The following is an 18,296-nucleotide window of genomic DNA, read 5'->3' on the forward strand; positions in this document are numbered from 1 at the left end:
AGGCAGAGAGACACACGCACAGAGATACCCTAAAAATTGTTGAAATAACCTTACGGTCGTTGTTGCGTGGACGTTGTCCGGTGACGGGATGATGGGATGTGTGACGTCATTGTGATGGATTTTTTATCCAAAAAACTGGTGTGAGCGGATGGGAGACGTGACTAATATAAGTCACTGTTTCGTCCACCGTCATCGTCATCCGTGCGTCATGTCTGAGAATTCGCGTCCCGGACGCGCCGGGTTATAGGTCCAGATTGTCTGGGACATGGACGATGGATGGGATGGGACAAAGATCGTCCCGTCTGACGCCCAGATATTTCAACTTTGTCCAAACTGTCCCATAACAATGGACGATGGACGGGACTTTGCCAGTTTCATCCCGTCTAGAGAAAAACCGTCCAATGACGTTTGAACATTTTAATATACTTTTCTAAGTTTTTAATATACTTTTCTAATTTATATTAAAATTTTAATGTACGTTTGAAAATGGAGGAGAGAGAAAGCAGAGGGACATATCTACAATTACTTTTGGATAGGGTCAGTTTGCACACACAAAAAAGCAAGGACTTTGACGCAAAATGTCGCCACGTGGCAAGATCTTAACCGTCAGAAGCGAATCCAACATATTTTTGTCAATCTCTTACCCTCCATTGTCCCAATCCTTCGGACAGGATGGTTATTCGTCCAATCTCGCAGATGGGACGATTTTTTCATCATGGGACAAAAAAACCGTCCCGTCCGCGTCCCTGCACATATGCTGGGTAGGGTTTGACGGTCCCGATCCGGTCTGGTTTTTTGGCCCGGTCCTAAACCTTATCTGAAGTTCGGTCTGGTTCCGGTCTAGTCGGGTATGGGGGGTGGCGGAGGAGCACGGGGGTGGCGCAGGCGTTGTGCGCGTGGAGCAGCGGCGATGAGCGCTTGGGGCGGGTGATGGGAAGGGCGACGGGGAAGGGGATGGGTAGTGCGTGGGACAGGGTCCAGTCCGGTCCGGTTTTTCGGCATGGACCTAACCTTACTTAAAGTTCGGTCTAGTTCCGGTCTGGTCTTGTTCGGTCTCGGTTCGGTCCGGTCCGACCGGTCCCCAATATGTCAAAGCCTAATGGTGGGTTCTGCATATGATGTTCCCAAGCGTCACAACATTAGACACGTGGCAGCATATGATTCGTTCTGGGGGACTATAAATACCCTAATCGTGCAAATAGAATGCTTCGGTGAACACAGTCGGGCGCGATGGGGAAGAAGCAGCACAGCAAAGATCGTATGTTCATCACGAAGACGGAGTGGGCGACGGAGTGGGGCGGAGCGAAGGCCAAAGAATCGGCCGCGCCGTTCAAGCGACTTCCATTCTATTGCTGCACGTTCGTCTCCTACGAATCTGTTGTCTATCTTTGTCGCAGTCGATTTTTGTTGAGCGAATTCGTCAATTTCTGTGATTTTTTCCATTTTGAAGGATATCTTTTATTCCGTTTGAGGATCCGGTATGCACTGCGGATGGATTCGTGTTTGACGTCTTGTAAGTGATCTCTTCCGTGAGCTGATTAGGGCTTTCGGTTTCTGGTTCTGACATGATGATCTATTGTGATCGGTGCAGGAATATAATTCCGTATATTAGAAAGTACGGGAAGCATCCGGTTACCGGAGCGCCTCTGAAGGCGCAAGATCTTATTCCCCTCACTTTCCACAAAAATTCTGAGGGTAAGGTAACACCTTTTTCGCTCCAAAACTGCCCTTTATTTTTTTCGGGGGACTTGGGAATTGACGTGTATTGAATTTTTTAAATAAATAGCTGGTGCGATTTAATTGAACATTTTATTCATATGGAGTTTATTGTGATACAGGTCTATGATTTGGATTAGCTTTATCGTTTGATGAAATGCATTAGTAATATTGTTGAATCCCTAATAGAATCGCTTGGTACAGTCAATCATCAGACTGTTTTCATTTGAAAAGCCTCGATCTATAATTACCGAAGACCTAGTGCAAGGATCTAAAAATTCATCAAGTTTTTCTAAAGAATCTTAGCAACTTTACTATTGCTTTGATGTGATCGATTCTCTCTCTGCTTAGTAGCTAAACCTTCGAAAACACTGCCACCTTTCTACCATGATATTCAAATGCCTAACCCTTTTTGGTTGTGATTATGGAACAGGTGAGTTTCACTGTCCAGTTTTGAACAAAGTTTTTACGGAGTACACCCACATAGTTGCAGTGAAGACCACAGGAAATGTCTTCTGTTACGAGGTCTGCTTAGTTCCTGGTATTTTTCTAAGTTTTCTTGGCACCTTTTTTGATCCTTTCTCCTATTCAGGCAATTAAGGAGCTCAATATTAAAAACAAGAATTGGAAAGAGTTGCTTACAGACGAGCCATTCACCAAAGACGACCTAATTACCATCCAGGTTACTAGAGCGATGATTCCCTGATTCACGATCTTATTTTCTGTTGAACCATTTATTTTGACCTTTATCTAAGCTACGGTTCATTCTTTCTCTGACAGAACCCTAATGCGATAGAGAGCAAAGTTTTAGTAGACTTTGATCATATTAAAAACAGTTTGAAGGTTGAAGATGAAGGTATTATCTGATTTTAGATTTTTTCTTCTCAACACACTGATAAACTTGTTCTGAGTTTGATGGTACTTTTGATCTCGGCATTTTCAAAAGATCTGCAGAAAATGAAGGATGATCCGACGTACAACATAAATGTATCTGGTGATCTCAAACAAATGCTTCAGGCTTTGAAAAGTGAGAACGGCAAGGAAATAGCATTGCATGGTGGTGGGGGAAGTAAAGCTCAAAAGGAGAGAGCTGCGGCCCTGGCCGCAATCTTAACCTCAAAGTCTGTTACTGCCGATGAAGAATCAAAGAAAAAAACTAAAAACCAGCCCAAATCCGCTCCAAGCTTTAGCATTGTGGATGCAGCATCCGCTTCAGTCCATGGTAGAAGTGCCACAGCGGCCAAAGCTGCTCCAAGTGATAAGACAGCAGCCCGGATAGCTATGCACATGGCAGGTGAACGGACCCCAGTCAACGTCAAGCTTGTAAGTCTGAAAGCTAATACCTACAGTTTTATATTGGGATGGCAGATGATGACGAATTTGACATCGTCATTTGTATTTTGGCGAAGACAAATGGCGAGACAATTACAGATTTATCGCGGCGTGCTTCGGATGAATGATGACAATGATGATGATCTGTCATCTCATCATCCACTCACCTTCATAATCGTCATTATTGTTGGCATCTGTTTTTTATGCGAGTCAAATGATGAAGCGTTGACAAGGGGATGCCAAGATGATAATATGGCAATGACAAATTCATCATGACATGACTCAGATGTATCATGAGGATGATGGCGATCGGTCATGTCATCTTCATCCACCACTCATGATCGCCATCAGAATTGCCATACGCGTTTGGTATGAGATCGATGACTCGATGATGAAGAGGTGATTATGCGACAATGAATGATTCATCACTGCATGATTCAGATGTATGTCAATGATGCAGACGATCGTCATGGCATTGTCATCATCCTTTCAATTACTATTGTCGCCAGTGTGCAAATGTTTACAATGATGAATCATGTCATGATGAGATGAATGATGTGAGGATGACGAAGGATGACGGGGTAATTATCAGAAGTCGACAAATCCACCATGGCATGATTTAGTCATTGATGATGTTGAGGATTGGTGATGTCATTGTTGCTGTCCACTCATCATCACCATTCTCCACCATTTTGGTACAAGATGAATGAGGAGACAATGACAAGGTGATGTGAGGTAATGAAAAATTCATCATCACAAGATCTCAACATGTCTCACATGATGATAATTCATCATGGCATCATCATCGTCCACTAGTCATTGTCAAGGATGCTAAACCCAAGTTCTGTACCGCGTCTTCAATTTAATTCTCACATCTGACCATTCCCAGGTCAAAAGCCAGTACACCACCGGTGCTGCATCAAGATCCTTCACATCCACCTCATTTGATCCTGTCACGAAGAATGAATTCGAGTACGTCAATGTTGAGAGAAACCCAAAAAAGAAAGGTTATGTTCAGATGCATACCACTCATGGAGACCTTAACATAGAGCTCCACTGTGATATAGCCCCTCGGGCATGTGAGAATTTCATTACGCTCTGTGAACGTGGATACTATAATGGAGTTGCTTTTCATCGAAGCATCAGGTACGCTTCCCAGTTAAAATTGATTTATTGTCGTTTTTATCAGTTTTAAAATAGCCCATGATTTTTTCTTGATTAGGAATTTTATGATCCAAGGAGGAGATCCCACGGGCACTGGAAGTGGAGGGGAATCGATCTGGGGCAAGCCATTTAAGGACGAAGTCAACTCTAAGTTACTTCATTCAGAAAGAGGTGTCGTCAGCATGGCAAATAGTGGGGCCCACACCAACGGGTCGCAGTTCTTCATACTTTACAAGTCCGCGAATCATCTGAATTACAAGCACACTGTTTTTGGAAAAGTCGTTGGAGGGCTCACTACTCTTGCAGCAATGGAGAAAGTCTCCGTCGATGAAGCAGATCGCCCACTGGTTAGTAGTCATCTAATTTTCCAAAAAAGTAATTCCTTGAGAAAAATTAATCAACAGCATGAGTGTTCGTTGATTTTAGGTGGTCTTGGGTTATTTTAAAAGTCCTTCGGGCTTTTTCGTGTGATTCATGTCGTCCGAAGTTGTTTTACCTTCAATTTTTTTGAAAATTTTTTTTCCTTCAAAAATTTTGTTGCTTTGATTTTTATTGAATGTTCTTCTACATTATCAAGAAAAACTGATTAATAAGCTTCGTATTTCTTTTCGCGGGTGCAAATGCTTGGTATTTCTTTTCGCTGAGTTAAATTACCTTAATTTGCTGTCTAAAAAAAATTGATGTCTAAAGGTAACGGATTTCCAATATTTCTTCAACCGGTTTCTAGTTCATGACGTCTTCATTTTCTCTAGCTACAATTGATTTTATTTGTTTATATCTTGTTGATAATCATCACAAAATAATCTGCATGACTCATCCTCCTGTACTTCTTCTCCCAGAAATAACAGCTTCAACTGAATCAATGATAATAATCGACCAAACTACAACTAGCCCGTACTATAAGATGCTTTTAATTTTAATATACAATTTCTCAAAAATGATTTATATTCGTTCCAATTACAGAAACATATTTTGATTTTTTTGATGCTGACTTATCTGCATGACTCATCCTCAGGCACTTCTTCTCCCAGAAATAACAGCTTCAACTGAATCAATGATAATAATCGACCAAACTACAACTAGCTCGTACTATAAGATGCTTTTAATTTTAATATACAATTTCTCAAAAATGATTTATATTCGTTCCAATTACAGAAACATATTTTATTTTTTTTGATGCTGACTTATCTTTCTCCCTTTCTTTAGCAAGAGATAAAGATCACAAGCGTGGACATTTTCGTAAACCCCTACTCCGAGCCTGACGAGGAAGAACAAGCCAAAGAAGAAGAGAAACCTGTCGATGCGGACCATGTGAGCTTTCTATAGCTCCAAACTTTTGAATTTGTAAGAGTTCTTTTTTGAGAGACTAAAACCCGTTGCTTCCACGTGTCAGGACGTAATTGGCCAGTGGTACAGCAACCCGAGCACGACGGGGGCGAACGGGTCTGCCCCAGGCAGCGGTGGCGTGGGCAAGTACTTAAAATCAAAGGCTCCACCTCAGGAGAAAAAAGGCGGCGACATGATGCAGGAGCAGGACTCGTCCAAGAAGAGAAAAGCCTCAGTCCCGGGTCAGTTCAGCAATTTCTCTTCTTGGTAAATTAATTTATTTCTGTGGGTTTTTATTTGAAGTATGAGAGTAGAAGAACCTCGGATGAGGTCAACCCGTCTATTTCACGGACGCGGCTGACCGTCGGATGGGGATCTGACGGCTAGTGGACCGCAAGGCAATGATGTTCATGCCGCGGTCCACGGCTTCGATGGTTTTAACTTTGATGGTGAAGAAAAGGTAAGGGTGGGAGGCAGAAGACTACTACATCGATTTTAATCTAAGGTTAACTTAGATAATTCTCAGTAATGTTGTATTTACCCCTGAATTAGCTTGTGGAGCCTTCACCTTCGTCTCTCGGAAAGAAAAAACACCAAACACGGCGGTATGCATACAAGTTGCTGTAATGTGGAAATGTTTTTCATGCAATGTCAAATTTAATGAATATAATTTTTGGATACAGCTGGAGTTCAAAATGGTTCCACATTTGTAGGTTTTGTTTCATTTTGAAGCTAGATTTTGTCCAATAGGAAGGTTATCTTCATGTCTTGTGCCTCCCTATATAATTTGTTATCAAACAGCTAATCATGGAGAACAGTAAAAACTATGGTGCCTACCTAAATTTACAAATGTGGAAGTCGCCAAAAATGAAAACTGAAGCACAGAGCTTCACTTAAACATTCGTTGGTTGATAATTGCTTTGTAAAGGTAAGAGTAGAACCTTCCACCACATTATTTCAATTAATGAATAATGTCTACTGTTTCATTCAAAAAACACTTTTACTCAATTATGTCTACTGTTTCACTCAAAAAACACTTTTACTCAATAATGCCTACTATTTTACTCAAAAACTGTTTTAATCAACATTCTTGGAATTGCCAAAAAAATCTCAAAGTTTTACTCAATTCAAGTTTTGGATCACTCTCATTATCTCAAAATTGTTTCACTCCAATATTTGATCTCTGCTAGGAGTTTTGTAGGGCAAGTCATGTCAAATTTCCTAGTTATTTTAATATTTCGTATGAATTTAATCTTCTTACCCTATCTTACTTCCTATCTATGTCCAGTTCTATCTCGAGCATCTCTTTTTCTTAATGCCCTGATCTCAGCTCAGATCTTTCTGATATTATCCTCATTTGAATCTAAATAAAATAATATTCTTGAAAAGACTATCTCAATCCTTATTCAACATGTTTTTCAGAAATTTGAAGATCTATCAATCTCTTACTATCTCATTAAATTATTTCTAAATGCATTCAGATAAGTCAGATATAATATACTCTACTCATTTCAATTGTATCTCTTAATTCCATCTCAAATATCTGTCCTCAATATTTATTTCTAATTCATAAATTAGTTCATCATGTTTTATTAAATATTAGTAAAATCAGTATTGAATAAAGAGAAATATAAATTCCAATTTCTGTCTTGCCTTTTTCTCACTTTTTTCTCTGAAAATGATATTTTTCTTCATTTGCCAACAATGTCTCAAGTGTTATTTTAAGAGCAATACCATTTTTGCCTTGGTTAAAATTCACTCCAATTTGCTTCAACGCCCATTACTAATCCTAAATAGAATGTCACGACATAGGGATCCATATGTAAACATAGTATCTATTTACATACGATCGAATGCCCCCCTCTCTCTCATAATGAGAATGTACATAACCCTATTAAGGTCTGGTCTGATATGGAATGAACTTCTTCTCTGCTTGTTTGCTCTTTTGGTCTTCTTTTAACTGGTTTTCACCAATAGGATAATCTAGAACCGTCAAAATGACAAAACTTTATTTAAGGTCACAAAACAATATCAACGGAAATGGATTTAAAGAATTTTGTTGATCCTCAATTGATACCCAATGCTATCCCTGTTTGAATTCCATTGTTCATGCACCAATTACAGCAGTTACCAATATTTTAAATTCTGCAACATTTTATAAGTAAAATCTACTTATTTGATATGGTGCACGTGCAAACGCACATCTCGGTCGTGTAAGTGATCCTTAGACCTCAGAAAATGATAACATCAAATTAAGTAAATAAAAAGTGATTTTATGCTTTAATTTTCACTTATTTTAACATTTAGGATTAAAATGAATAAAATAAGAACTTTATTATTATTTTTTATATTTTATCGATTTCTGATACTAATCCCACTTGAGTCCTAAAGAGTAAAGTGGATTTTCTTACATCTTGTATTTTAAATTGGTTTACACGACTTCAGTAAACTAGATAGTGATTTTTGGATGCAAATGGGATAAAAAGAGAAGCTCAAGACAGAACTTGAAGTAGAGAAGGGAACCTAGACCAGGACCTGGACCTGAAAAAGAAGCATTGTCTACATGTCTTATCTTGATGAAATAGTGTTTGAATTGATGTTCATCTAAGAGTTTGATTCATATTAATGAATTATTTTTCCTAGTCATAAAAATTATAATTATATGTTTGTAATATATCAGTATTTAAATTAGCATGTTCACTTTATATATATCTTTATGGCCAGTGTTTGATTAAGATTCATTCTTTCATTTAGTTTTCTATCCTCAAATTTGAATACTTAAATCAACATATCTCATCTATCTCTCACTGTCATGATCCCTGAATATTCTCATTGAGAATTTTCTACTTTCATCTCTGCATATTTAATCAATACATTTTATCTATCTCTATTAATATGTCTATCATTAGGCATATCTGAATCCATGTAGTACTTTCCTCTTTGATTCTTTAATACTTGGTCTATTGTTGTGGGCTACCGTTTTTATTTTATTTCCACTAATCTAAATATTTGAGGAAAATCATTCTTGATGATCCAGAAATTGGGTTAATTTTTTTGTTGAAGGCTTACATTTATGAAAGTATTAAATTTTTTCCTTATGAGCATAGAGCAAGGGCCCAACAACAATGACCAAGTATTAAATTAGTCAATTTTAACTTTAATTTTCTTTCAATTTCAATATTTTGAAGCATTAAATCTAAGATGATACAATCAAACTACTGAAAATTAATTCCAAATAAATCTAAGATAGTGAGAAAAAAATCCTTCTAAACTAGTGTATTCAAATTTTATAGAATAATTTTGGCAATTTTCCAGTGAGAAATCCTAATCTATTCTATCTAAATGCCTTATATTGCACTTTAGTAGCGCTGGTTAACATTTGGTAGTGGTGGCATGAATGGAGTGATCGGAGGATGTTTACCGTTGTGATTGCAGCAGAGATGGTTGTGGATACTCATTGTTGAGTTGTGGAGTGATGTGAGTGATGCAGATTTTATTATTTCTGGTGGAGACAGAAAATGAGGTGGATATGTGCCAAAAAAGCAGCAGAGTTGGTGGAGTATGTGATGGTGAAAACCTATGGTATTCTTGACAACAATAAACTAGGGAAAAAGGGCAAAGACATGAGTATGAATAAGATGAAGATTACACTTGCATCATTATCATGTGCCCAACGAGTTGAGTGGTGGTTTCTCTTCTCAAGTCTTGATTAGAACGTTACTCCTTCAATCCTTCACAATTGGTATGCAAGAATGGACTCCAAAAATATTTAAAATGAATAAATTGCTCCTGCTAATCATTATGAAGAACACATTACAAAAGTATTTTTTTTTAAATATAGGGAATTTTATTTATAGATCAAAGATATAGATGGATAGACGGGATTTACAATGGAACTACCCTTTAAAAATCATCCTACAACTCCTTCTAAATCATTAGAGATCATCATTTGAAGTGAAAGGAATCATACCCATTAACACTTTCCTCTGCTTGTTTTGGATTGCTAGTGTAGTGCAGAATCATCAGATTCACCGAAGATTGTGCATCATCATCCACATTATATTGCATTTTCCAATCATGTGCTGAAACATTTTCTCGCATTCTACAAAAAGTTCCCAGTTATTGCATCGATTTGTGCCCTTTATATAGTGTGCCCAATCAAAATGTATGTGTACATGTTGGGTTTTAGGCTTAGATCTGAATGAAAAACATAAAATGATTCATGTTATAATACTTATGAAAAAATCCAAACGTCATCAAGATAACATGAAACAAATCACCGATGCACGCATTGCATCCGTGATTTCTTAGATTCATGATCAAGAAGAATCGAGTTGCTCATGTGTGCAGCCTCGAGATGTATCCACGAGATCCTTGACACATCAAATCTCCTCCTTCACCTTGGCGAGTTCCATTCAACCTCTGTCACCGTCATTACGCCATCCCAATCGCATCGAAAATGGAGATGAGCTATGGGGAGAAGGGAGAAAAAGGAGAAGGTCCCTGCACAATTCTTTCCTGGGTGAATTTATTTCAGGGCCTTCCCCTATTTATACTAAGTGGGTATTTTTTTGTAAAATAACCAAACTCTAAGTATATTTTCCAACATCCAAAAGACCATTTGAGTGTGACCCTTTAAGCCCATGTATTGGGTTTGTTAACGACTCTAGGGGCCCAATCAATAGGACAACTCTCCAACTCGTGGAGTGCCAAGCTACACCTCGTGCTCTAGAAGATACAATTAAGTGTATATCGACTCACTCATGGAACCTATTTGTCATCAATTACCGTGTATGTATTTTCCCTTATCCACTCCTACGATGACTTAGGGTATGGTCAACTGTCAAACCCTAATCGGTTATCCGAGTTAGTACTGATGCGTTCAGATATCATTGGAGAACTCTTCTTCAATATTTCACACCATTGCCCAAGGACTTCATTGCATCATCTTCCTTGAGTTGTCTCCTATTATACCGAGGGTTGACGATCCCATCTCGAGCACTCAATTGTCTTTATGAACTTCTTGATGAACCCAACCTAAGACTGTTTAGAATCCCATGATTATAGACTCATAGGTCATAGTTAAAGTACAACTGTCCGTCCACGAAATGTCTTTGGTATCTCAAGTGTAAGGACCACTAACAGAACCGTGACGTGAATCAACCTAATTGACAGTTTGGTAAAATATTATTCAGGGATTCGTACGAATCAATTCAATGAACTCTTTCCAGTAAAGATCACCCACTATCTATCCTTAGTGTCTCCATATTAATGGCTACAAGATTGGCCATACTCATCATATGAGTGAAGCTAGATAGTGCTATTATATCTGGATACTTCTATTTCCTTCTCGAGTATCTTTTATATAGGAATATTTAGAAAACATGCTTAAAAACTTGTGAATATGTGTATTTATGTGTGAATGTGTGCTTAAAAACTCGTGAATATTATGATCTTGTCATAATTCACCAAGGCTGCTCATGTATTCATGGACTTGATTATAAGTATGACACGTGCAATATAATGAATATGTTTCACTAATAAAGATGAAACAAGATATGCAATATGTGATTAATATGTCAGTGACATATATATCTACACCATTCACCATCCACAACTTCTGCCACAATCACTGCAACCACCAGTATTTAAACTAATTTGGCTGATTTCTTGCTCCACAAATTATTGAAAAATCCTACAAATCGTTTCAAATAGAAGAAGCAGCTAAAGATAAAACAAATATTTACTGAGTTGAATTAGTTTTCAGTAGTTTTTATATTCAGTGTAGTTAGAAAATATCTAAAAATCCCATAAAATAAATCTAAAAATAATTTAAATGTATTTCACCAAAATAAATTTCTCACTATCAGCTGCTAGAGGATTCAAGCTTTACATTGTAGTAAATAAATTTTTATATATTATGACATAAATCAAAGCATTAAAATTACATATTTTATACCATGTTGTGTTTTATCGATAGCCAAAGACTTATTCTGGATTGTAAGTTGTGTTTCAACTTTTACCTACAAGTTTCTAATCATTGTGTTCCAAAAAGTTTTTACATGGATGCACCAACAAGTCAACGAACGTGATTGTGTGATCAAGATGGTTTCATGTCCCTCAATAGAAGCAGAGATGGCTGAAAAAATAAACCATGATGAATTCCTTGGAAAATGTAGTAGAAATATCAAATAAAGAATTTAACGATGATTTTCCAATGTGTGTATCCCAATTTAGGTGCCCAATGAGGGATTGATAGTTGTTCAGACCCTAAGTCATTATGAAAACATCACTCAAACGAGGGATTATACATACATGGTAATTTGTGACATAAACGTTACTCGAAAGGGTTGATGAACCCCTTGTAATTTCTATAGTAACTCAAAAGGGTGTAGCTTGGTAACTCATACGATCAATTAAATGAAATCAAACATTGATAAGTCAAAATTTAAGTGGTTAACCTAGTCAATGTGATGCCGGACGTCGTCGGGGACATCGTCCGACGGGTAATTCCCTACGAGAATGAAATTATGTGATGCAGTGTCCTAGGCGGATGTACGTGCGGCCCCGACTCGAGGCTCCGGGGCAGGCGACCGATTGACGGTGACGGTGACCTTTTGACCCTCGTCATAGCGACGATGATGAGTACGGTGTTGAGCGAAATAATTCTGTGGGCGCTCACACGTAACGGACAGGCTCGACCTGTACCTAAGAATTCACTCGACTCGTAGTTTATGGTATATAAGTTCTCATCTAATCTAACATGAGCGCGTTGGAGTGCAGCCAAAAGACATACTATAGAAGATAATATAACTGATGAGCAAGGGGAACGACGTATTTGTCAGTGCGAGGGCCGGTGTGGATGGGTGTAGTGGGATCGTGCCGGAGACGGCTAGATGATGCTCGACTGGTTGCAGGTGTGGCACAGGAGACGATGCTGGAATGCGGAGGCGAGGAAGAGGGAAGTACGTCGGTGAGGCAGCTCGAGTGAATGGTCGTCGCTTGGTGGCCGTGACCCTAACAGTGGATCGGCATGGCCGGGAAGCGTCATTCGACGTTCGTCGAGGTGGGAAGCAGACGGCGCGAGAAGATTGGCAGCAGACAGCGGTTGCGGTGGCTGCGGGCGACCTAGGGGGCAGGGCGGGCGTGGGCGCAAGCAATGGCAGCGACGATGGCAAGCGTTGGCCACGAGCGGCGTCCCTGGCATCCGAGGTGGTGCGGTTGTGGCACAGCGCAGGCTCGAGTGATTGCACCGACGCCGATAGCAGCGGCTACGTGGTCATTGCAGTGTTGGCGTAGCACACCATTACGGGCCCACCGGTCGGAGGTGTCTGCATGGTGGGGCTCGGCGGGGCCTCAGTGGGGTTGTGTGAATGCACGACGTCTACTTAGCGGACATAGTGACGGCGATCAGCGTGGCGAAGCAGCGGGACGGCGCATGACAATAGACCAGTGATGCTGAGGTAGGGCGTCGGGGTCGAGGTTGACCAAGGACCACGGGTTTTCGGTGATGGTGCAGATGCGAATGACCGACGAGCAACTAGGATGGCCAGGCGGTATCGCCGGTGTATGGGTTCCAGTGCGGGAACAACCTGGCTGTGCAGACTTCTCACACAGCCGATCAACAGCATAGGCAGGCGTCCAACCAATGGTACAAGCGGCTTGTGGCAATGCAAGTGCGGCGGGCGTGGCATACCACGGCAGTGTCCAAGTAGTCGGCAGCACAAAGGCGCGCTGCTGCTGGGAACATGGTGCCGAGGCACCACACACGCGTACACCAGCGATGTGATCGTGGTGTGCGAGGTGAGGGGCCTTGCGACGTTCGATCGGCCGAAGGCACAATTTGTGTCCACGCGCAAGGCGCGGGCATTTTGGTGGCGGTGGCAACTACGCTGGGCCGTGCACACCAGAGTGGACAACGATTTGGCCCCCTTCCTCCCTGCTTGCTTGCTTCCTTCCTTCTCTTCTTCTCCCTCTTCCTCTTCTTCCTCTCTTACTTCGTGAGACCAAGCACTGAACAAAAAAATACCTCAATACGATAGTCTGGTCTGATCAGTTAGGGCACCATCATGCCCCTTATATAGAGGCAAGATGGCCCTTACCAATGGCACACTATCCCTTAGTAAGGTTCCAAGTGCCCTTACCGGGGGGCGGGGGGGGGGGGGTGGTCTTATACATAGGGACCCTGTGTTTTTTAAAAAAAAAATAAAAACAAAGATGACTACAACTTGACAACACGAACGACATGACACATGACGAACACAAACACAACACGATGAACACAGACACGACGAACACGAACACACGAACACAGTAAAATGACGAACAGAACAAGCACATGCCGACAAAAATCAAAATGGTATAATACGTGGACGTGCTTTTACCCGGGTGTCTTCACCTTCACCTTGGCGTGCTGGTCGGGCTGGGCACGAATCGGCGGGGCAGTCAATGACGACGACGATGGCTCTAAAGACATCTTCGATGGAGTGGGATGGCACGCTCCATCATGATGTGTAATTTTGAGGCTTATGCAATAATAGTTATAATTAACCCTAATTCACTCATTACTGATGTGAATTGGTGAGTAAGGGGTCGAACCACAGAGAAGGCTTTGTGATTAAGATTGATATTTAGAACAAAGTAATGATTAAGAAAGTGGTTAAAATGAGATAGTGTGGAAAGAAAATATACTAGATATATATTGAAATTTTAATTAAATTAATTATATGTATAAGTTCTTAATTCTTACTCATAAGAATTATGAACTTATAACAGAGAATAGGATATTATTAAAATCTTGGAGTGAGGATAGGATGAGAAGAATGAATGGATGTGATAAAGAAACCCTAATTAGGAATGGGTGGTATAAGCTATTAATCCCTACTCATAGGGTTTAATAACTTATAACAAAGAGTGAAGTGATATGAGGATGTGGAATGGGTAGAAAGATGGGGGAAATGGAATAAAAATACTAATTAAGTGTTTAGGACTTACCTCTTCCTTTGGTGATGCTCCCAAACATTAATCCCCCTTCATGGACCCGTATATTGCGCCCGATGGCTTGGCGTGTTGCAATAGACATGAAGATATATCAAGAGATGGGAGAAAGTTACTTTTGAAAAGAGGAAAAACCCTAAATTGGCACTCACACTTTTGTTTCACAAGGTCTCCCCCATGGAGAAAGGCAAAATGAAGTACAAGAAGAGCCTAACCTTGGGATCTATTTATATGCTCAACCATAGGTCATGGAAAGAGAAATAAGAGGTGGCCATTTGATCCAAAACTACCCATGGTGTCAGCAGTTATGGCTATTTGAATTTTGAACATTTCTAGCCATTCATTTGTTTGAGAATTTCCACCAAAATAGGGAGCCACCAGAGCATGGCACATCATCCATCCTTGTAGGGCACAAATTTGACTTGTTCCACAAGAAGAGAGAGCCACCAGTTGTTTCACATCATCCCTCTTTGTAGGGCACGAAGTTGACTTGTTCCACAAGAAAAGCGAGCCACCATTTGTTCCACATCATCCCTCCTTAGTGGGCCTTGATTTTGACATTTTTTAACCTTAAAAAAAACTTGAAAAATATCAAATATAATCCAGAAAATTCTCTAAAATTAAATATCTCTTTATGTAAAACTCCTTTTGTATGAAATTTTCACCAAATTCATTCGTTTTAAATATACTATCCATTTCAATCATTATAAACATCAAAATATAATGATTTTAATGCAAGAATCATTATTTAGCGGACATATGTATTTTTGGTGAAAATTACATAAAATTCATGATAACATGAATAAAATTACCTCAATTATGCTCTAAAATGCATGAAATAAACATGATTTTATCATGCTTATTTGCATGTTATCAGAGTAGCTTGGTAACTCATACGATCAATTAAATTAAATCAAACATTGATTAATTAAACTATATTTTTATATATTTAATTAATTAGGGAAGATGATAAATAGTAATTGTCATATGGAGTCATTTACTAGACTAGACTAGTAAATAGTAATTGCCATTGGCCTAGAGGGTCACTCAATGAAGGTTAATTAGATATAAGAGGACATACTTAAAGTACAGGGTATTTTATGAAAAAAATCCCATTAAGTATAAAATGGAGGAAGTCCAAAAAGAAATGTGTCCATTATATTATATCTGCTTGTGATAATTGTCCTTCCTTGGGCATCCTCCCCTCCTATTGAGATATGAATAGTAAGAAGATCATCCCAAAGCAATGGTGGTGCTTATCGATTTGAGAATGGGAAGGTTTGATATGTCAAGGATTGCATGAATATGTCTGGAAGCCGGAGACTTGTGCCTCTTATGATGACTCATCCAAAGAATAATTAAGGTAGCAGATATAGTTCCATAGAAGGTGATTTGAAAATCATTTTAATTTTGTGTTTTAAAGGGCGTTCTGATTCTATTTCAATTTCTACTATTTGAATCATTTATGATTTTCAATCATGGCCTCAAAACCCGATAATATGGAATCCCCAAAATATTATCTCTCTGATGGGGTGGCCATAAAAAATATGCCCCTTTTTCTAAACCAAATAAATGAATCTAAATAGTGAATTTTAAAAATAAAGTCTAGGTAAAACTGATGTAGCCCAGAAGCCCATTTTTTGAGGCCCATTAGCAACTTGTGGCCCAAGAATGAGTTTCTTCTAGAGCTGACGTGATCTGTAAAAAAGTACCTAGATCCCCTCAAAATCCTCTTGACAGATTTTCTCTGACAAAATCCTTTGACAGATTTTCTCTGACAGGATTCACATACAGATTCATAATTTACGGAATCCTATGAGAGATTCTTCTTCTGCCAAGATCTCTACTCTAACTTGTCATAGACGCATATCTTATGTTTTGTCCCACCAACATCTTCTTGATCCACACAAATATCTCCTGATAGATTCTACAGGCCCCATAATCTGCATAATATATTTCCTTAGGCCTGTCAGGCTGCTTATCCTCTATTTTAGCTTGTTAGAGCTGTTTTTATCAATGTTTTGAGTTGTCCTTTAATGAGTATAGTCATTATGGACGACGACCCTGTACTTTTTGTGGCCTATATAAGGCCCCCATGTACCCTTGAAGAATTATTGAAGTCTAATGTTTTTTTTTTAACTCTTGTTTCTCCCCTCTGAGTGTTCTCTTCACTAGAGAGTGGTTCAGTGCTTGTGGATTCAAGCACAACCACTTGTGGACTCAAGGGTTGGAGAGGCTAGTTATGTGGATTCAGGACTTGTCTCCTTCAAGTAGAGCAAGGATTGTGGATTCAAGTCCTATTCCTACATTTTTCATGTACTAAGGCTGCAAAAAAACACACAGATTTTAAGATTACTATAAATCACATTGGGTTATTTGATTAAATAAATAGCTATATTCTCTTAAACAAGCTCCTATATGTAGGTATGTAAAGTTAAGTATGAAACAATTGTTGGGTTCGGTGCCTTCGTTCGTCCATGGAAAACATGTTTCCATGGATGCAGAAGCGTGTTGATCGATTCATTATCGATCTTTAAAACATACATTGAATGTACCTTTTGGGGAACTCGTTCCACCCTTGACTTTGTCACTCCGAGACCGTTCTGAAGCCGTTCACGCATCTGGCCTCTAGAAGTGTCCACACGATCACTCGGCGCTTGGATCTCCACGTCTTCTTCTTCAACTCTTCTTGAAAATCTAGAAGATCTTCCACCATGAAGACACTCTTCCTTGGATGAGTGGAGAAGAGAGTGGAGGGGGGGGGGGGGGGGGGGGGGCTCTCAAATTAGGTTTGCATGGGTGCTTCAAATGAGACCCCTCTCCCTCTTTATATTTCACTTAAGGTTTTTCTCAAAAACCCTCCAAAATAAATTATATCCACCAATGCCCTTATGACCTTGTGCGTGTGACCCTCTAGGCCCATGTATCGTTCTAGTTAATAACTTAGTGTCCCAATAATATTTATTGACCAACCTTATTAATTAACTATATCAACATATAGATTAATTAAATAAGGATTGATTTAACCCAATCGATAGGTCAAGTTTTCAGCCCGTGGTGTGCCAAGATACACCTCGTGCTCTAGAAGATACCGAGTAGTGTTGAACTCTCTCTCATGGAACCTTTACCATCATCGGTTACCATATATGTATAATTTATCATCCGTGCAAGACTCTCGAATGACTTAGGGTATGGTTTATCGTCAAACCCTAATCCGTCATTCGATTAATACTAATGCATAATGGGGATCATTTCAGAACGCCTTCTCCAATATCCTCACTACCCTGGCCAGGGATTGTCTACATCATCTTCCTTGAGTTAATCTCCTCTTATACTGAGGGCGGATGATCCCGTCTTGACCACTCAATCATCTCAGTAAGCTTATTACTACATCCGATCTATAACTTATTTGAATCCCATGATTAGAGACTCGTAAGTCATAGTCAAAACTTAGTCGTCCACTCACGAGATGTACTTGGTATCTCAAGTCAGTGGATCATTTATACAACTGTGACTTGAATCAACCTCATTGATGTTAAGGTATAATATCATTCAGGGATTCGTACGAATCAATTCAGTGAACTCTTTCTCCAAAGAGCACCCACTATCTGTCCTTAGTGTCGCCACACTAGTAGCCACACGATCAGCTATACTTATCGTATAAGTAGGATCATCTAGTGATATTCTATCCGGATAATTCGATGTTAGTCTTGAATATCTATCTAATAGGAATATTTTGAATGCATGTTTAAAGACTAGTG

The 18,296-nt window shown here is 39.4% G+C and overlaps 1 protein-coding gene across 2 annotated transcripts; it reads left to right on the forward strand.

The window, feature by feature from the left end:
- Positions 1-1,216: 1,216 nt before the first annotated feature.
- On the forward strand, positions 1,217-6,266 carry PUB49 (plant U-box 49). 2 transcript variants are annotated; one of them, XM_078581021.1, is made up of 12 exons: positions 1,217-1,358; positions 1,451-1,513; positions 1,592-1,695; positions 2,150-2,241; positions 2,309-2,398; positions 2,497-2,572; positions 2,663-3,039; positions 3,938-4,194; positions 4,271-4,559; positions 5,419-5,523; positions 5,606-5,780; positions 6,091-6,266. In XM_078581021.1, exons 1-12 carry the CDS (start codon positions 1,231-1,233, stop codon positions 6,249-6,251), a joined length of 1,917 nt encoding a protein of 638 aa, XP_078437147.1. In that variant the 5' UTR covers positions 1,217-1,230; the 3' UTR covers positions 6,252-6,266. The 2 variants fall into 2 exon arrangements, with proteins under 2 accessions (XP_078437147.1, XP_078437149.1); XM_078581023.1 differs by having other exon boundaries at positions 5,606-6,220.
- The last annotated feature ends 12,030 nt before the right edge of the window (positions 6,267-18,296 follow it).

This window comes from Wolffia australiana, chromosome 9 (assembly GCF_029677425.1).
Source record: "Wolffia australiana isolate 7733 chromosome 9, ASM2967742v1".
NCBI classification, from domain to species: Eukaryota; Viridiplantae; Streptophyta; class Magnoliopsida; order Alismatales; family Araceae; genus Wolffia; species Wolffia australiana.

Coding starts and splice junctions, on each gene's coding strand:
- PUB49 (XM_078581021.1), top strand. CDS start 1,231: ATGGGGAAGAAGCAGCACAGCAAAGATCGTATGTTCATCACGAAGACG. Junction 2,242..2,308: donor GAAATGTCTTCTGTTACGAG/GTCTGCTTAGTT, acceptor TCTCCTATTCAG/GCAATTAAGGAGCTCAATAT. Junction 4,195..4,270: donor GCTTTTCATCGAAGCATCAG/GTACGCTTCCCA, acceptor TTTCTTGATTAG/GAATTTTATGATCCAAGGAG.